This window comes from Leptonychotes weddellii, chromosome 9 (assembly GCF_054177405.1).
Source record: "Leptonychotes weddellii isolate Sample4059 chromosome 9, ASM5417740v2, whole genome shotgun sequence".
Taxonomy (NCBI): domain Eukaryota; kingdom Metazoa; phylum Chordata; class Mammalia; order Carnivora; family Phocidae; genus Leptonychotes; species Leptonychotes weddellii.
In genome coordinates, this window is record NC_138377.1 from 76,906,105 (window position 1) to 76,927,084 (window position 20,980).

The 20,980-nt window shown below is 42.0% G+C and overlaps 1 protein-coding gene and 2 pseudogenes across 4 annotated transcripts in view; 2 read left to right on the forward strand and 1 right to left on the reverse strand.

Moving 5' to 3' along the window:
• B2M (beta-2-microglobulin) overlaps nt 1–1,661 on the forward strand; it is a 6,210-nt gene extending 4,549 nt beyond the window's left edge. The window contains exons 3-4 of the mRNA XM_006727449.3: nt 288–315; nt 1,124–1,661. Of these exons, the coding sequence (XP_006727512.1) occupies nt 288–301 (14 nt within the window). The 3' untranslated portion in view covers nt 302–315; nt 1,124–1,661. The remainder of the gene's footprint in view (nt 1–287; nt 316–1,123) is intronic.
• Nucleotides 1,662–8,750: 7,089 nt separating this feature from the next.
• LOC102737432 (dihydrofolate reductase-like) lies at nt 8,751–9,347 on the reverse strand (annotated as a pseudogene).
• A 3,328-nt stretch (nt 9,348–12,675) lies between these two features.
• Nucleotides 12,676–16,612, forward strand: LOC115941232 (E3 ubiquitin-protein ligase RNF4 pseudogene; annotated as a pseudogene). Of its 3 annotated transcripts, XR_014148608.1 has the most exons (3): nt 12,705–13,101; nt 13,187–13,285; nt 15,182–16,612. The product of XR_014148608.1 is annotated as an E3 ubiquitin-protein ligase RNF4 pseudogene, transcript variant X1 (transcript). The 3 variants fall into 3 exon arrangements; XR_014148609.1 differs by lacking the exon at nt 13,187–13,285 and having other exon boundaries at nt 12,676–12,828; XR_014148610.1 differs by lacking the exon at nt 13,187–13,285.
• The last annotated feature ends 4,368 nt before the right edge of the window (nt 16,613–20,980 follow it).

Genomic DNA, 20,980 nt, shown 5'->3' on the forward strand with positions numbered 1-20,980 from the left:
TGCACATGAGCTCCCCGGGTTTCCTACCTACTGGCCTCCTTGGGCTTTCCTGACAGCCTCATGGATTAGAACCATCAAAGGTCTCAGGGAGGCACAGGCCTTTGTCTGTAGGCCCTGCTCTCCTAGTGCCCTATCCAGTACTCCCTGGCTGGGTTGGGATCTGAGGCTAGTAGGCAAGATTGGGCCCTACTGGGTATTCAGGATTAGGGACAACAAATGTTTTAGACATTTGTTAGTAGTATTTTAAAAGTAAAGCTTACTCTCTTTCTCCGTGTTCTTTTTCACAGAGCGAGACAACTAACCAACATCATGGAGGTAGGTTTCTAACCTTAAGAAAATAACTTTTCTTGTTTTGCTGTCCTGGGAACTATTTACAGACAACTCTGTAGGATAACCCTCATTATAGGGAAGACATTAACCAGGGTAGCATTTCAGCAGGTAAGAAGGAATCCTACAGGGAACGTGGAGTGGCTTGAGAAAGGCGTGTGCCCCGGTCTAAAGCTGCCAGTCTCCCTAGCCCTCTAAAAAAGTCAGAGGAGCTGTTGGAGCACTCTACCAGGATAGAGGCAGCTAGTTACCCACACTACCTGTGAGGATTTGATCTTTCTTCTTCCATTTCTGTGGTGGGCATCCCTGGGCCTTCAGACATGAACTGTTCTCTTCCTTTGCATAGCAGTTGCTTTATTATTCAGCAGTGTGAAAGAGGGAGGAATTGGACTTCTTTGCACTGTTGGAGTCCAGAGGTAGAAAATCCAGCTTTTCTGTGAAATTCATCTCCACAGGGTACCATGCTACTGAAAACCTATTCAAATTTCCTGTTACATCCTAGCACAGGGAAATTCGTTTAAGAGAGCCTCAGAGAGTTTGGGTGACCTGCCCGGAGTCACACAGTTACTAAATGGGAGAGCTGGGATCTGAACTCTAATACCAGCCTTCTTTCCTGTAAGGTTGTGGGAGAACCAGTGGGATAAATTAATGGGCTATGCTCTTTGTAATGGGTTTGGAAAACCGTCTGCAGCTATTTCTTTTACAACACAGCAAAAGTTGGACAAATTTGGTGGTGTGATCTATAATCTAAATAAAATAAATGTATTTGCTAACAAATCTATTTTCTTTTTTCCAGGTTTGAAGATGGTGCATTTAGATTGAACAAATACTATGTTCTTTTTAATCCTGATATGCTTTTATGCTTTTTGAATACAAATCATAAAGTTATATTGATGATGATACAAATACAATCTACATGCTAATTCTACATTGGTCATTGTGTCGCTATATTTGACCTGTCTGGGCAGGTAGCTGTAGTTGTGGGGCTGGAAGCTTAGAGGTGGGGAGGGGAGAATTCTCTTGTTCACCATCAATATCTTGGTCAGATCTGAACTGTTCAGTCTATTCACACAAAACTGGATAAGAAGATAGTTATGCATGTTTAGAGTTAATTTCCAATTTGCATACTTTGTTTAGAATTTGGGGGAAATTTTTGAAATTTGAAATTTTGAAATTTGAAAATTGAAAGATAATTGTCAAATTATTGGAAATTTGTTATAGTGGGTAAGACACTGTCATATAAAATTCATATTCATCTCTTACATCAGACACATTGTTGCACATAATTTGACTTATGTTAATTGTGTTTCAATAAAAACAATGGTGAAACTTGATGTGTTCAGTTTTCTTATATATCAGTCCCTCTCTTCCGTTTTTTTTTTTTTTTTTTGAAGGTTTTATTTATTAGAGAGAGAGAACACAAGCAGAGGGAGGGGCAGAGCTGAGCAGGGAGCCCACTTCAGGGCTCCATCCCAGGACCATGGGATCATAACCTGAGCTGAAGGCAGGTACTTAACTTACTGAGCCACCCAGGTGCCCCCCCTCCTTTGTTTTCGAACAGGAAAACAGTTTTCAAGTGTCACTTGGAAAAGAGTGTAAACCCCTGTTATATAGGGCTTGACTCACGGTGGAAGGGGCCTCAGCAATCCTCATTTTACAGATGAGGAACAAGATCCCAGGGAAATTAAATGACTTAGGGTGACACAGTGATCTGCTGGGAGACCATGTCTGTTTTTTATTTTATTTTATTTATTTTTATTTTTTTTAAGATTTTATTTATTTATTTGAGAGAGAGAGAATGAGAGCACGAGAGGGAAGAGGGCAGAGGGAGAAGCAGACCCCCTGCTGAGCAGGGAGCCCGATGCGGGACTCGATCCCAGGACTCCAGGATCATGACCTGAGCCGAAGGCAGTCGCTTAACCAACTGAGCCACCCAGGCGCCCCTACCATGTCTGTTTTTTAGCCAGTGTTCTGTTCCTTGGGCCAAGACACAAGGAATGTGCAGACTCTAAGAGGAATCAAAAGTACCTGAGGGTTTCATATTTTAGCAAACAATAGATAAACTTTGAATGAAAAATACTAGATTTTTCAGTTTCAAAATATAGTTCATACACGCAGCATTGTGCATTTGTTTGACCAAGAATTTGTTAGTGCTAAGTACTGACAAGATGAATAAAACACAAAACTGCTCTCAAATTGCTTCAGTTTAGTGGAGGGGCAGACATGTGATCAAACAATTGAAAAACATCCTGATAAAGAGTATAATGTAGGTATGCCCAAAGAACTAGGTGATAGGAAAATGTGTTCAGGGAACAACAAGAAACTTTAGGTGTTAGGGAAGCCATTTGCTTGAGTTGAGACTTGGTGATAGTGGTTCTCCTGAATGGTGAGTGGAATCTGGGGTTTCCAGGCAGGGGGTGCAAATTATGGGAAGTATGAAGGTGTGACAGGTGTGGGTAATTCCAAACATCAGAGCAAGGGTATTTGAGGGAATGCTTGCAGGAACTCAGCTGAGCAGACTGAGCAGTGACTTACTTAGACTGGTCACTCTCCATCCTAAATGCACATTAGAATGACCTGTGGAACTTGTTAAAAACTACTAGCTCTGGGCGCCTGGGTGGCTCAGATGGTTAAGCGTCTGCCTTCGGCTCAGGTCATGATCCCAGGGTCCTGGGGTCGAGTCCCGCATCGGGCTCCCAGCTCGGCGGGGAGCCTGCTTCTCCCTCTGCCTCTGCCTCTCTCTCTCTGACTCTCATGAATAAATAAATAAAACATTTAAAAACAAAAAACAAAAAACTACTAGCTCTAAGAAATAAAGTCTATTAAAAACAAAAACAGGGGCATTTGGGTGGATCAGTAGGTTAAGCATCTGCCTTTGGCTCAGGTCACTATCCCAGGGTCCTGAGATCCAGCCCCACATCAGGCTTCTCCAGTTCCCTTGCTGTAATTTTGTCCTGTTCTTTCACTTGTGACATATTCATGTCTCATTTTGTCTAACTCTCTGTGTCTGTTTCTGTTTGGTAGGAAAGTCTCTTGCTCTTGAAAGTAGTGGGCAGGATGTGCACTTTTAACAAGGTGCTGCCAATCCTTTTCCACAGGGGATGAGCAGCTGCCTCGGAGACCAGGGTCAGAGGGTGGTGCGCCACAAAGCACATGCAGGCAGGGGCTGCGGAGCCCAGAAGTTGTGTGTGCTCGTCCTTTCCCGCAGGGGATGCACAGCTGTCACCAAGATGGAGCCAGCTGGGGCAGGCAGTTTTAACAAGGTGCGCACATCCTTCGTGGGATGTGACTGCCATGGCACTGCCAGGACTGAGGCTCTGCAAAGTGTGCAGTCCAGATATGCAGCGTTGGCAAGGTTTGCACCAGTCCTCTGGGGGAAGGGACCTGCAACGCTGGTCCAGCTGGAGGGGGCAGCTGTGATGTAAGCAGTTAGGTAGTGAATGCCCATGCTGTGCTGGTTTCTGCAGGTGGCTCTGTGTTTATGCTGGGGGGAGGGGGATGGAAATGACATCTGCCAGCTCCTTTGTTCCTGGAGAAGTCCTTCACTGAACTCAGATTAGTGAATAATTCTCCCTCCCATATGCCCCAGGCGTTTTTCCAATTGCTGCTTCTCAGCCAAATCTCTGTAGGCTGTTTGTTGTGGGGTCTCTTTAAGGGCAGGGACTCAGTTTCCTATCACTCTCCCAGCTCTCCTAGATCTGAGACTGCTGATTTGTAAAGTTCCAGGCTTTAAGTGCTGTGGTTGCAAGAACTTAGGAAATTCAGCCCTGCCCCTCTGGTTTTCAAAGCAAAATGTTTTGGGGATTCCTCTTCCCAGTGCAGGCTCCCTGGTTTGATAGTCTGTTTCTTTTTCCTCATCACACCCTCAGCTCCCTTCCTACCACAACCAGACCCATGCTTGAGATAGCTCCCTATCTCATCTCTGCCCTTCCTACCCTCTACAATGTGGCCTCTCCTCTACATGTAGTTGTAGTGTGTGTTTTGCCAGTCTCCGGGTCGTTTTTCCCAGTTATTTACACTGATGTGCGTGTTATCTATAGTTGTGTCTGTGGGATGAGGTGAGCTTAGGGTCCTCCTACTTGGCCATCTTCCCTTGAAGTCCAGAACAATCAAAAGTAGACTTTTTTTTTTAAGATTTATTTATTTATGAGAGAGAGAGAGCAAGCACATGAGCATGGAGTAGAGGGGCAGAGGGAGAGGGAGAGAAAGTCTTAAGGAGAGTCTGTGCTGAGCACCGAGCCCGATCCAGGGCTCCATCTCATAACCCTGAGATCACGACCTGAGCCAAAACCAAGAATCGGTCACTCAACTGATTATGCCACACAGGCGCCCCTTGAAAGTAGACTTTTAAAAATATATATTATTCTACATACTTATATATGATTTGAATTTTTACATCTTTTACTGAGTATAGTTCATTATTTTAAACAATAAGGTGTTTATATAGGCAGAAAGGAAAAAAAAATCTTGTTAGTCTCACCAGCCAGAGATGATCACTTATCAGTGTTCAATTTGGCATGGTTAGCTTTTCAAGAGATTTTCATTTTTTGTTTTATTTGTATTTTATTTTAAATTTTTAAAAGATTTTACTTTTAAATAATCTCTATACCCAACATGGGGCTCCAACCCACAACCCTGAGATCAAGAGTCTCATGCTCCACGACTGAGCCAGCCAGGCACTCCTGTTTTGTTTTGTTTGTTTGTCTGTTATTTATTTTAAAGATTTAATTTATTTATTTGACAGAGAGCATGAAAGAGTGCACAAGCAGGGGGAGCTGCAGGCAGAGGGAGAGGGAGAAGCAGGCTCCCTGGGACACAGGGCTCCCTCCCAAGACCCCAGGATCATGACCTGAGCTGAAGGCAGCTGCTTAACCCACTGAGCCACCCAGGTGCCCCTGTTTTATTTTTTTTAAAGGGTCATTGTTGAAACTGAAGATGACACAAATACATGGAAAGACAGTCTATGTTCATGGATTGGGAAAACAAATATTGTTACGATGTCCACACTATCTAAAGCAATTTACAAATGTAATGCAATTCTCCATTAAATACCAACAGCATTTTTCATAGAACTAGAACAATTAGTCCTAAAATTTGTATGGAGCCACAAAAGACTCTGAAAAGCCAAAGCAACCTTGAGAAAGAAGAATAAAATCACAGTCCCAGATTTCAAGATATACTACAAAGCTATAGTAATCAAAATAGTGTGGAACTGGCACAAAGATAGGAACATATTTCAATGGAATTGAAGAGAGCCCAGAAATAAACCCATGATTATATGGTCAATTAATTTACAACAAAGAAGGCAAGAATATGCAATGGGAAAAAGACAGTTTCTTTAACAAACAGTGTTGGGAAAACTGGACAGCTACATGAAAAGAATGCAACCGGACCACTTTCTGACACCATACACAAAAATAAACTCAAAATGAATAAGGACCTAAATGTGAGATCTGAAACCATAAAAATCCTAGAAGAGAGGACAGGCAGTAATTTCCCTGACATCAGCTATAACATCTTTCTAGCTACCTCTCCTGAGGCAAGGGAAACAAAAGCAAAAATAAACATTGGGACTACATCAAAATAAAAACCTCTGCACAGCAAAGGAAACAACCAACAAAACTAAAAGAAAACCTACTGAATGGGAGAAGATATTTGCGAATCACATATACAATAAAGGTTTAGATCCAAAATATGTAAAGAACTATAAAACTCAACACACACAAAAAAACAAATAATCCAATTAAAAATGGGCAGAAGACATGAACAGACATTTCTCCAAAGAAGACATACAGATGGCCAACAGACACATGAAAAGATGTTCAACATCACTCATCATCAAGGAAATGCAAATCAAAACCACAATGAGATACTACCTTACACCCGACAGAATGGCTAAAATAAAAAACATAAGAAACAGTGGTGTTGGAGAGGATGTGGAGAAAAAGGAATACTTGTTCATTTTTGGTGGGAATGCAAACTGATGCAGCCCCTGTGGCAAACAGTATGGAGTTAAAAATTGAATTATCATATGATGCAGTAATTCCACTACTGGGTATTTACAAAGAATACAAAAACACTAATTCGGAGGAATACATGCATCCCAAGTATTCATAATGGATGGATAAAGAAGATGTGAGATATATATATATACACATATATATATACACATATATATACATATATACAATAGATAAAGAAGATGTGATATATATATTTATATATACATATATATAATAGAATATTACTTAGCCATAAAACAGAATGAAATCTTGCCATTTGAACAACATGGATGGATCTAGACAGTATAATGCTAACTAAGTGAAAGAAGTCAGAGAAAAAAAATACATGATTTCACTCGTATGTGGAATTTACAATGAACAAAGAAAAAAGACAAACCAAACAATAACAACAATAACAGACTTTTTTTTTTTAAAGATTTTATTTATTTATTTGAGAGAGAGAGAATGAGAGAGAGAGTGAGCATGAGACGGGGGAGGGTCAGAGGGAGAAGCAGACTCCCCGCCGAGCAGCGAGCCTGATGCGGGACTCGATCCCGGGACTCGATCCCGGGACTCCAGGATCATGACCTGAGCCGAAGGCAGTCGCTTAACCAACTGAGCCACCCAGGCGCCCCAACAATAACAGACTCTTAACCATAGAGAAAAAACTGGTGGTTACCAGAGAGGAGGTAGGTGGGAAGATGAGTAAAATAGGTGAAGGGGATTAAGAGTAGACATATCGTGATGAGCACTGAATAATGTATAGAATTGTTGAATCACTATATTGTACAACTGAAACTAAAATAACACTGTATGTTAATTATACCGGAATGTAGAAAGAAAGAAAAGAAAGAAAGAAAGAAAGAAAGAAAGAAAGAAAGAAAGAAAGAAAGAAAGAAAGAAAGAAAAAGAGAGGGAGGGAGGGAGGGAGGAAAGAAGGGGGGAAGGAGGGAGGGAGGGGGAAGGGAGTGGGGAAGGAAGGAAGGAAAGCAACATTGCACTGAGTGTACATATTCCCAAGAACATGGCTTTGGAAAAGTATTATTTAGTTTAATGTCTAGTCTTTGAAATTATATTTTGATAATGTCAGAAGAAATAAAACATAAGAAATGGTCATTATTATTATTATTGTTTGTTTTAAATTTTTTTTTAATAATAATTGTTATATCTCACTTTTTTTTCATTCTCCCTCATGAAAACAGGGCATACATGGAAACAACACAGGCACTGGCAAATGTTGTCTTTTCTTTTCTTTTTTTTAAGATTTTATTTATTTATTTGACAGAGAGAGACACAGTGAGAGAGGGAACACAAGCAGGGGGAGTGGGAGAGGGAGAAGCAGGCTTCCCGCTGAGCAGGGAGCCCGATGTGGGGCTCGATCCCAGGACCCTGGGACCATGACCTGAGCCGAAGGCAGACGCTTAACGACTGAGCCACCCAGGCGCCCCAAATGTTGTCTTTTCCAGTGTTTGTGTACAATCACTCTCCCAATATCTTCGGGCTGTTGCTTTTTACTTCATTGCTTATACCCTAAGCTCTTGAGGAAAAATTCAAGGTCTTTCCTTAATAAAATAAATATTTTGTCTGTGATGTGGCCATTAAGGTTTTAGGGGCAAAAATGAGCTTTATCTCTCCTTGGATTCTAGGCTTTTTTTTTTTTTAATTTTCATTTTTTAATTCAGTGAAATTTAGTTTAGTTTCCAACTTGATAATTTTGGTTTCTAGCATTATCTATTTTCAATTCATTGCCTTTTCAATTTCTAATTTTAGCCATATGCTTGTTATTAGATTCCTCTTTTTTGTAAAGAATTATCATTGTAATGTCCCATGGAATCTCACTGAAGATCAGAAACAGTTTTTAGAGGTCTCAACCTTCTCTTTAAACCTTCAAAAAGGTAGTGTCCTACTGACTTCTTTACTATCCCTATGGAATATGCCAGAGTTCTCAACTTACTGATTCCCTGTCCAAACGATCAGAACTTTTTTTCAGAAGTGTGATATGCATAGAGAATTCATAATCCCTATTTTGATCTAATTTTCATTTAATATCTGAGTTCTAGCTCTTCTGTTTATAATCCATCTCTGACCTTTGAACAAATCTGTCCAGTCCTATCTCTATAGGTCCTGGTTTCAACTCATGCTATCAGGGGACTTTCTCACTTTGGCTCTTGGTAGATATACTACCCTAGGCAGGGGCTGATCCTTGATGGGCATCATCTTGTTATAGCAAGAAATGTTTCACAAAAGGCATCTGATATGGTCTAAATAAGATTGATCTTTACTATAGTCTAATTAAGATTAATTAATAAATACTCATTGTTTAGAAATAATTATCCATTGACCTAAAGTCAACAATACTCTTTTTTTCTAATATTAACATATACAATTGTTTGGAGGGGAGGGGGAGCAACTTGAAATAAATCAGAGAACACCTTCACATTCATCATTCTTCTCACATACTTCAAATTTGTATTTAATGCCTTCCTCCTCCTGGACATCAGAAAGAACACCTGGGAGAAGTTTTTATTTCTCCAAATTAATTTCTGGAAAAAAACGTGTCACTTTCAAATTCCTGCACATTCCTTGTCACAAATAGTTTAACGTGGCCTGGCTTGTTCATGGCTTCCTTATAAACAGAACTGACTCCCACTATCCAAACCATGTCCACTTTATTTGCTAATTCTGGTGCTCAAAAACTTTTAAGGCATCATCCAGACTTTTGGCAAGAAAATGAGCTCCCGGGGGGGCTCCTCAAGGTCTCTGAGCACTAAATCAATTCTGTCCTTTAAAGGTCGATTCTTCTCGGGAATAGAGAACCATGTCTTCCTACCCATAATCACCAAATTCTGTTTACCTTCTGAGGAGGATGTGGTCATTCTTCGGAAATACTTGAACTCATTCCTGAATGAGGGCCACGGCAGGTCCCCATTCTTGCTGATGCCCCTGTTCTTGGACACAGCGAGGATGCAGTTTAGCAGACAAATCTTGACAGCAACTATATACACCTCTGAGCTGGCACACCACCCTGGGATTCCCCATGCCCCACCCAGCTTGGCAGGGAAATTGTCTCCTTGGACTCTAGGCTTGTAGAAAAAAAATCAAAGACTAACCAGTTTGGGTCCTAGATATCTGAGCAGTTTGATTAGAAACTTCATGCATTAGAAACAATTCTGATACTTTGGAGAGCAATAAGAAGGAAGATAAACCTGAGTTAGGAAAAAAACCCCTGGTAAATAGAATTAAGAAAAAAAATTTAGTCATGCATCAAGCACTTGCTATGATTAAAAAGTCTTTGAAACGAAGAAGATATTTCTATCTTTATAACAGACAGGCCTAACTGAAGACCGCAATAAATGTGAGGCTTCCCCACCCCCACGGGCCACTTCCTCTTTTTACTGTTTTCATCTAGAAAAAACAGAGCACTCTTGCTGCCACACAATGCCATAGTGCTATTTGAAGGGGTTTCCTAGGCATCCTTACTGTCTTGAAGTGTGCATGCCATTTTCATCATCTGAAGAGTCAGGGAGCATGTTAGGTTGAGATCTTGCAGAAGCAGGCCCTGACTCCAGAATTTGGGTGTATGTGGCTTATAAAAACAGGGCTTCCAGGAGAAATCAACAAGGGACTTGGGGGAGGGGGAATGAAGGAGAGGGAATGGGGAGAAGCCAAGTGAAAGCGTGATTTCAGAAGTCCCACACTCAGCCTGGTCCCATGGGAGCTCTAAAACAAAGGAATACCCCTCAAAGTTAGTTCTGTCTTGAAGCAAAGAAGCTGGGCTTTGGCACCTCACATCAGCCTGTCTTTGGCTATATGCTGCAGAGTGTGTTGTGGGCTGAAACATAAAATTCCCAGGTACTTCCAGCTCACTCCAGTGCCTTAGGGTAATCTGCAGGGCTGGGGTAATGTGCAGGTGCTAGTTGTTAGCAGCAAAATATCAAAAAGCTGGGTATGGGTTCATAGAGTCTGGGTGGGGCACCAGTCGGCTACTGAGAGTTTCCTGTCAACTTCCTCTGCAGGGCCCACAACACATGCAGTCCCTAACTTCCATTAAAAGTTCCAGATTTCTAGGGGCTAGCATTAAAGTGTGAATACCACTGAACTCAGACCGGAGTCTGAATTCTAATTCCACAGAAGAAATTGGAGAAACCATTACTACTGGCTTGACTCTGTCACCATATCCATAAAATGGGATAATTATTCCTACATCATAAAGTTTGTTCACTTATTCGATCAATCATTTATTCAATGAATATGGAGCATCTCCTCCACGCCAGGCACTGTTCAAGTGTTATTCTGAGAAGGAGATGGTGGTGAGAAGAGCTCCATAAAATGTAAAGCTCCAGGCAACTGCTTTTACTTGCAGTGGTTATTTATTTTCATAGCTCCCTACAGCAAGTAAAATTACCTAAAACCACAGCAAAGGGATAAAAGGGAAAACTTTTTGACACTTAACTGATGAAAAAAAGAAACCATGCCTCACTTCTTTCCATGGAGCGCTTTAGGTAAAAGTCCTCCTCATTCTGGACAGTTCCCCCAAGGGAAGCCTGCTCTCTTCTGGCAGCCTCAGGATTTCTGGGAATGATCTTGCTCAGAGAATTTACAAACTGCATTCCCAGGAGCTTCTAGTCCTGCCTCTGTCACAGCTCATCCTCTTTCAAATCTCCTAATTTTTCCTGGCCTCAGTTTTCTTACCTGTAAAATGAAGGGTTCTGCCACTAACTGGTGACGGCATGGTAAGCAGGTCATTTGTATATAGGAGCCTTCTCTGCTCGATTTCTAGGGTGGGGAGTCCAGTACTCAAGCTCAGGCTTGATAGACTGATGGGCACAGGCCCCAGGACTCCATTGTAGATTAGAAGTTTTAACTCCAATCAGATCCAACTCCCCCTCCTCATTTTCCCCAACACCTCCTTTTAAGGAGATCAAGATCTTTAATGGTACCCCTTTACTAATTCGATTGTGAAGGCTAAGCAATTCAGTATGTGAATGCTCTAGCCTGGCTGCACTGGCTCATGTAAGAAGTGCCAGATGCTTGCAACTGGCCTAGGATCTCTGTAAACTATGACACTGAAGACAGAGAGTTGCACTATATTGACGGCTCAGATTCCGATATGGTATTGTTGGCTGTGGTGTGCTCCTCTAAAACAGTGAATATCTACAGGTAAAATTCCAAATACAAAAAGCAAACCAAAAACACATCTTCCTTTTAGTTGTCTGGTAGTTGCATTCCTGGAAAATTCAGTGTATATGGTCCTATCACCAGCCTGACCCCCTGACCTCAGAAAATCTCAAGTAGAAACTTCTGCTTGCCCATCTACCTTGTAGGAACTAAACTTCTAGAAGCTTCTGTCTAGCTGTCAATCTTACCTTTTAGAAACAAACTAACTGGAACAAAAAAGAAACATTTGAGGAAGATGCCTGCCCAGATGACTGAGAAAGTGTGGCAGTTACCTCAACCTCACTGGAATGTTAAAATCCCCTTCTGAATATCCCAAACGTTAATAAAAGAGGCCTGCTTTCCCTTGTTCAGGGAGATGCAGCTGTGGAAATGATTCCGCATGATCTCCCTGTCTGTACAAATAAAGTTGACCTTGAGGCAACTCCATTTGGTGTAGTCTCTGTCTATAACTCAAGTAATGGGCCCACTTTGGTTTGGTAACAGTCTTGGCCTACTGAATAGTTAATACATATTCAAGAAATAAAATAATTGGAAAATAAAACACATTTTTATATGTGATTGTAAAGACCAGATTATAAGCAGGTTTCCATTCACTGAGAGAGAGACAGAGAGAATGTGTGTGTGTGCGTGGGGAAGTTGGGGCCCCTCTCAGCCCCTATATATATACCTATAGTGACCACATCATTGGAACGACTAAAAATAGCCCTGTTAATTTCCAAAATTTTATTTTATTTTATTTTATTTAAAGATTTTATTTATTTGAGAGAGAGAGAATGAGAGACAGAGAGCATGAGAGGGGTGAGGGTCAGAGGGAGAAGCAGACTCCCCGCTGAGCAGGGAGCCCGATGCGGGACTCGATCCCAGGACTCCAGGATCATGACCTGAGCCGAAGGCAGTCACTTAACCAACTGAGCCACCCAGGCGCCCTAATTTCCAAAATTTTAGAGAGGCACATTATCTCTATTGAATGAGAACCACTTTTCTAGAGAGTAGGGAGTTGCTGATCTAACGATCAGGGGAAAGAAACAATAATCCAGTGCCTCCTCTTTCTCAGAAAGCAGAAGCCCGCAGAGGGACGAAACTAAGGACGGGGAAACTCCCCTTTTCTAACCTAGAACATGGCTTTCCGCCCAGAGACTGGTGACAAGCCACCATGGACTCGGGTTTTGATTGGGCAGTTGAGAAACTAAAATAGTGGGTCAAAAGGAGGGAAACCCCCAGTGCTTTCCACGGTCCTGTCGATAACTTGCGCTGAGACCCCTCGCTTCGCGACCTTGGCTGTTCTTCGCTGAGCGCCGCCGCCAGCCTAAGCGAGTTCACGGTGAGTTCCCCGTTCCGTGCCGCCCCCTCCCTCTGCTTCTCTCCATCCGCAGGCTCTCCCTGGCTCTGCAGCACCTCGGTCCTTCTTCCGGGCCCAGGGTGGCCAGGCACCCGGGTTCTGGTCGCTCAGGCTCTATCCAGACCCGACAGGGAAGCAGCGGAGAGGCCGGAAAGTGGCGCGCCGCTGGAACGCACGCTTCCAGCGCATTCTCCCTGGATAGTTCCCTGGGCAGGACCGGGCTGGACAGGACAAAACAGCGAAGTCATCGATGGGGTACGTGGGTGGGGTCGGTGGTGGTGGGTGCTGCTTTTCGGGGCAGCCCAGCCTCGACCTGAAGGTTCTGTTTCCCTGGGCACAGCGTGAAGGAGGAGGAGCAGGCCGGTCCTAGAAGGCAAATACTTGAGGGCGGTGATCTGGTGAAAAGCAGGGGTCTGTGGGGTCTAAAAGAACTGCCTCGGTAAGTAGGTTGACGCTTCAGGTGGAGCCTTGAGCATTGTGCCTTCCTCAGGGTGCCCTCCTCGCCATTTTCCTTTAGGACCCCACACTTCCCCACCAGGTCCTAGGGCTTGTGTTGGTAAAAGCTTTATTGAGATATAATTCACAAACCATACAATTCATCTATTTAAAGTAATACAATTCAGTGGGTTTTAGTATATTCACAGAGTTGTGCAAACATCACCTCAATTTTAGAATATTTTCATTATCCAAAAAGAAACTCTGTACCCATTAGCAGTCACTTCCTATTTCTCCTCAACACCCCAGGCCTAAGGAACCACTCATCTTGCTGTTGCTATGGATTTGTCTGTTCTTGACATTTCATATTAATGGAATCACACAGCTTATGGTCTTTTGTGATTGACTTCTACTACCTAATATGATGTTTTCAAAGATCATCCATATTATAGCAAGTATCTGTACTTTATTCTTTTTTACTGCTGAATAATACTCCATTGTATTGATATACCACATTTTGTTTACCCATTCATTAGTTAATGGGCATTTGGGTTGTTTCTACTTTTTGGCTATTAAGAATAATATTGTGATCAACTTTCATGTTCAAGTTTTCAGACTGGACAGAAGTTTTCAATTCTCCTGAGTATACACTTAGGAATGGAGTTGCTGGGTCATATGGTAACTCTATGTTTAACCTTTTGAGGAACTGACAGACTGTTTCCCAAAGCTGCTGCATCATTTTACATTCCCACCAGCACTATATGAGAATCTCAATTTTTCTACATTCTCACCAACACTTCATATTATCTTTTTTAAATTATAGTCATCCCAGTGGGTGTGAAATGGTATCTCATTATGGCTTTAACTTACATTTCCCTAATGAGCACTGAAGATGCATTATTTTTTAAATTACAAAATAATTTTTAGAAAGGATTTACATGCTGAGGTTTGAGAACTTTAACTGTCTACATCATGTGCCCAAAGTCACAGAGGCTAGACTCAAACCAAGTCTCTCTATGGCAAATGCTTGAACTCCATCCCCTCTTTTCTAAAACAGAATCTGGGATAAAACTCTTCAAGAAAATTCTTCTTGATATCTCTGTTAGAAAGGGAATGCTGGGCAAGATAAACCTCTGCATGGACTAAATGGTTCATTTCTTATTTGCTATTAGAAACCCAAATGTGCAAAGAACTTCTTGGTCTCTTCATTTTTACTTTGTAAAAAATAAGTGTTTCCAGGGTGCCTGGGTGGCTTAGTCAGGTAAGTGTCCGACTCTTGATTTTGGCTCAGGTCATGATCTCAGGGTTTTGAGATCAAGCCCCCAGTCAGGCTCTGTGCACAGAGTCTGCTTAAGATTCTCTCTCAACCTCTCCCTCTGCTCCTCCTCCCACTTCTCTCTCTCTCTCAAAAAAAAGTGTTTCCTTGAGATCCTCACACTGAATCTTGGATGCAGTAGTGACCCTTTCTTGGTAGGCAGTGATTTTTTTTTTTCCTAAGATTTATTCACCTATTATTTGAGAGAGAGAGAAAGAATGAATGAATGGTGGGGGGGCAGAGGGAGAGAGAGTCCCAAGCAGATTCCACACCGAGTGCGGGGCTCAAACCCATGACCTTAGATCACGACCTGAGCCGAAATGCTCAATCAACTACACCACTTAGGTGCCCTGGTATGCAGTGATTTTGTGCTTTTCTTCATGTCAGTGCCCTTTGGGCTTTTCCTTCCCACTGCTATCAGGACATAGAATGCAGAAAGACAAAAGTTTAAACTTTGTTTAAATGCATAACTATCAAAATATTTTGAGTACACATTTTTTTCTGGATATCTATCCATTTTACACTGCTTATCAATCTTACTTTGTATATTACCAAAACTTAATTTTTCTCTATTTTTTTTTTCAGTTAAAAATTCAGATTGAGTTGTCTTGAAAGTCACAAACCTATACCCACCCACGTGGGAACATAGCAGTTGTGGAGGTGGAGACAGGAGGAACCAGAATCAGAGTTCAAATATGCCAGAATATCTGGGTTCTAAATTCTTATGTAAGTCAGAGAGTAACTGACCAACAGCTGTGAGACACTGGGCACTTGAACATTAACTGTAAACTTTGGTACAGATCACTTACTTCTCTGAAGACTGGATCCAACAAGCATAATGAATATAAGAATGTGCTACGGTAGCATGCTGAATTCCAGACAAACCCAAGAATTCCACACAGCTGGGGAAGGAGGCCCAACTCCTGAGATAGTCTTAGAAGCAGAACTGATAGATCTCAGGGAAAGTGATGAAATAGTTGACCTCACCTGTGAATCCCTAGAACCTACAGTGATTGACCTAACTTGCCATGACTCTGTTGTGATTACTGAAGAAAGGAGGTGGCCAGGGGGAAATACAAGGTCACCCCAAGGCCAAATTGGCAGCTATGTGGTGAGCAGTGATAAGGAGGAGTTGATGAGAAACAGAGATGTGTATGTAACCAACAGTACCTGTCATAATGCCCTGGAAGGAGAAGCTTTAAGTTGCACACTACCTGGTTATATCCAGTGTCGAATTTGTATGGATGGGTACTCGGAGATTGAACTGAGTAGGCGACACATTTACTCTACAGAATGTGGCCACATCTTCTGTAGTCGGTGCCTTTGCACTTCCCTTAAATATAATAAAAAATGCCCAGTTTGTTTGAAAAAACTCAACTGCTCTCAGTACCACCGCATTTATATATGAAGTGTGCTGTGTCATTCAGGACAGATAGAACCCTTGGCACGGAAACGTCCTCGTGCAGAAACTATGGGCTGTTGGCATCCAATACACTGGACTCAAAAAGGCTGCTTTTAAAAATTGTTCTCTGGATGCACGAACAATGAATCATGGAACACTTCAACTAGAACTAATGATGTAATGTATGGGGATTAACATAAGAATAAAAAAAAATTAAAAAAAAAAAAAAAGAATTATTACTGTTAAGAGCCCCCAAAAAAATTGTTCTCTGGAGTATATAAAAAACTCTTTCATTTCTCACACACTATGAGACTGCTTTTTGATTTCTTTAGTTTCATGCTTCAGGGCTGGACTTTGGTTGTCATATTGTGCCAGAGACTAGTGGTTGTCCTCAAAGCAATTTTTCCTTTTTTCTTATAGTAATCAATTTACAATCAATTTTTCGTTGACCACACATGGGCATTTTGGATCATCTAAACAGGGCAACATCCTAGAGATAGTGGAGCAAGTGGATGGAAGGAATCTGGGAGACTGACAACTTTGCAAGTCAGAGCCACCATACAAATTTGAACTTTTACTTGAGAGATAAATAAACATTATTCTTGTTTAAGCAACCATATATGAGGTCTTATTTAGAGCAATAGAAACTTTATTTTTATTAAGGGACCAGGCAGGGTGCTGTCTCTGGGTTTCTCTGGATTTCCTGATTCCACTGGAGTGGAAGGAATTCAGTCCTTTCTGACCACATCTCCAACCAGCAGGGTTCAGGTGGCTATATGGGCAGGCACCATGTCCCCTGGGACTCCTACTGGCCTTTGAGTTTAGTCTGAGGAGTTGCCTAGGCACATGGGAATCTAGAATTGTGGTTTTGTGCTCTCTGACCTGCCAGGCCAGAGAGGAGATGCCATTACCCTGGCTTTACAGGTGTGCCTGCCTTCACCACACTGGTCAGCTAATCAAGAAGCTGGCATGCTTCTCTGTGAAGCATCACCATCCCAGCTGCTCCAGGGTCAGAGGCCTTGAGAAGACCTCCTCGCCACCCATGCTCCACCTCCAGCCAAACACATACTCTTTCTTCTTTTGCAGAAGATCATATAGCACTCACAATTCAGCCTGCACTTTAGAATTGGAGAGGATGTGATTTCTACAGTCCTCTCTCCTTTTCCCTCAGAATGAAATGGGCAGTAAAGTTTGTTCCTTACTTTCTGTGGCTATAGCAGCGTTGGTCTCCAATATGATGTCTCAGTTGTGCCAATGGAACGGTGCCCATTCCTGTGTCATATCTGTCTACACGCTGCATTCTCTGAAATGTCCCACACCCCAGGCTTTGGTTGCTTGACTTGGCACAGGATATGCAAGATAAATGTGGTAGGAGGCGCCTGGGTGGCTCAGTCGGTTAAGTGGCTGCCTTAGGCTCAGGTCATGACCCCAGAGTCCTGGGATCCAGCCCTGCATTGGGTTCCAGGCTCAGCAGGGAGCCTGCTTCTGCCCCTCCCCACTGCTCCTGCTCTCTCTCTCTCTCTGTCTTAAATAAAGAAAGAAAATCTTTTTTTAAAAAAAGATAGGGGCACCTGGGTGGCTCAGCCATTAAGCATCTGCCTTTGGCTCAGGTCATGATCCTGGGGTCCTGGGATCTAGGCCCGCATTGGGCTCCTTGCTCAGTGGGAAGCCTGCTTCTCCCTCTTTCACTCCCCCTGCTTGTGTTCCCTCTCTCTCTGTCAAGTAAATAAATAAAATCTTAAAAAAAAAAAAAAAGATAAATGTGGTATACTCCCTTCTGTGGGTTCCTTTGTATATTCTAAAATGAAAAGAGGAAGAAAAAGATGAAAATGAAAAAAAATTGAAATAATTTCTAAATATTATCTTCCTACATTTCAATAGATCATCTTATGCATCCCACTTTGGAGACTATTAATTGCTCTGTGGCATAGCACAGTGCATCAGAGAACTGGCTAATGATTCAAGCATCTGAAGTGTCTATTAAATACAGATTCTGCTTTTGCACATATTATCTATGTGATCAGGATAAGAGCAGACTCTCTCCAGTTTGTCAGCAGCCCTCAACCTTCCCTACTGTATTCTACCTAACCCACTACACATTTCCCTTACCTGCAAAGCTCATGTAGACATTTGAGTTTTTGACTCTGCTTTATGGGAAAAAAAATAGAGGGGATTCTGACTTTTTCAAAAAAATCAAGATAAATTTTATAGACAGCAAAATGAACTGATTTTAAGTGTATAATAAGATGAGTTTGGGTAAATATATATAGTCATAATGACCAACACCCCAATCAAAATATAGAACAATTCCATCATTCCAGAAAGTTCCTTTATGCCCTCTTCTAGTCAATCTCCACCCTCCCACCCCCCACAAGCAACCACTGTTCTGATTACTATCACCATACATATGCTTGGGAACAGTGAGTGTTACTACTTCATTGTCTAGCCCAGCTCATCAAGAAGAAAAATTTGATAGGGATTTGGAGTATAAGCTCTAGGCAGGGATCAAATGTTTTAGTGGCAGCATGACTAATATTACCTCTTTTAAGAATTGAAGCAAGAAATAAATCAGTGAGAGAAAGACAAATACCATATGATTTCACTCATATGTGGAATTTAAGGGACAAAACAGATGAACATACGGGGGAAAAGAGGCAAATTAGGAAACAGACTCTTAACTATAGAGAACAAACTGAGGGTTACTGGAGGGAAGGTGGGTGGGAAGATGGGTTTAATGGGTGATGAATTAAGGAGGGCACTTGTAGTGATAAGCACTGGGTGTTGTATGTAAGTGATGAATCACTAAATTCTACACCTGAAACATCGCTTCTCGGCCTTTTGGCTAAGATCAAGTGTAAATTCTACACCTGAAGCTAATAAGTTAACTAACTGGAATTTAAATAAGAACTTGAAGAAAGTAAAATAAAATAATTTAAAACAAAATGAAACAAGAACAAAACAAAATAAAAGCCTTTTGTGTGGACTGTCAGGGGTACAATAACTATTAATATTAATTGAATGCAAAAAAAAAGAGAATTGAAGCAAGAAAGTGTCATTAATAATGACATCTGCCATTTACTAAGTAATAGCTATGTTCCAGGCACAGTACTAGGCACTTCATACATCACAGGCAGTCAAGGTATACACTTAGGCAAGAATATGAACTCAACAGGATGTAAGAGCAGAAGTTGAAGTGAGCTGCCACCGAGCATAACTGACATGAATAATTTGGCTGACTATTGTACATGGTTGTGGGAAGAAGTGAGAAGTAAAGAAAAGATTAAGGCCACATCATGAATAGAGCATTGTGTGCTGTGTTATGGAGTTTAGAGTTTATTCTATAGGTGCTAAAGAGCCCTTAAAGGCTCTAGAGGAGAGTCTCCAGAGAAAAAGATTCTTAAGGATTCAGCATGATCTCAGTGAAGGCGGAAGATGCTGTTTAAAAGTTGAAGAAAAAATATGGAGGAGGTGGGACACCTAGGCGGCTCAGTCAGTTAAGCATCTGCCTTTGGCTCAGGTCATGATCCCAGGGTGCCAGGATCGAGCCCCGCATCAGGCTCCTCCCCTGCCCCTCCTCTCTGCTCCTCCCCCTCTGCTCATGCTCTGTCTCTCTTTCTCTCTCAAATAAATAAAATCTTTTTTTTTTAAGATTTTATTTATTTATTTATTTGAGAGAGAGAGAGAGAGAAACAGCATGAGATGGGATAGGGTCAGAGGGAAAAGCAGGCTCCCCGCCGAGCCGGGAGCCCGATGTGGGACTCCATCCCAGGACTCCGGGATCATGACCTGAGCCTAAGGCAGTCGCTTAACCAACTGAGCCACCCAGGCGCCCTCAAATAAAAGATATTTATCTTTTATTTAAGATAAATAAAATCTTAAAAAAAAATATGGATATGGAATTAAGAAGGGAAAATCCTGCTGTTGATTTTCCTCTCAGAAGTATATTTCTTGAAGTGTATAAGAAAAAGGATGACGTAACCTTGGTCTGAGGACTTTGGCAGTCCACTTGTGCTCTCCTGCCCTCGGATGTCTAACGGTTTCATTTTAGTACAGCCAGCAGAGCTGTGCAAGCCTTTTGAACTGTGGCAACTCCTAGGAGACGATGTTTCTTTTAAGGTGGCAATGATAGGACTCCAGGGGGACAGTTATGGAAGTTTGGATTTAGCTTTCAGGTATCTTTTTGGAAAAGTAGAAGCTCATTTGATGAGAGTGGATATGGGATTAGGAGAGGTGGATATTCAAATGTATTCACTTCAGGTCTGATCTAGCTTTAAACCAAGTTAGCCCCACAGTGAGATAATCTGGCAATGCACATTTATCATTTCCTGATGTTTGCTGAGGTCACAGCAGAGAATGAAAGCCAAGTATCCTGAGCTGTGCTATATCTGGATTTCATCAACCACAGACTGAAATTGAACTATTCAAGAAAGGGGTTAAGAGAGACAGAGTAGAGAAGCCCAGCCCGAGTTTCAGCCAGGACCGGTCTTTTCTATTGTCTGGTCTACACTGAATTCATCCCTACTGTAAATATTAAGTACACCTGCCAGGAGAAACAAATTACTCTCCAAGAACCTAAAATTGTTACAAAGGATTAAACTTTTAGGTCCTTTCCTTAGCTACATCAGTTAGGTCCCACTGATTTGATATTAAAATCTGTGTACTGGGATGACTGTCCCAGGGAGTGTTAATAGCGTAAAATAAGTTTCAACGACATCATTAGCTCAGCGTCTGTCTCTAAAATAGCAGCTTCCATGCAGCAAGAGCAGGGAGCGGCAGCAGCCCGCACCTGCACAAATGCACATGAGCTCCCCGGGTTTCCTACCTACTGGCCTCCTTGGGCTTTCCTGACAGCCTCATGGATTAGAACCATCAAAGGTCTCAGGGAGGCACAGGCCTTTGTCTGTAGGCCCTGCTCTCCTAGTGCCCTATCCAGTACTCCCTGGCTGGGTTGGGATCTGAGGCTAGTAGGCAAGATTGGGCCC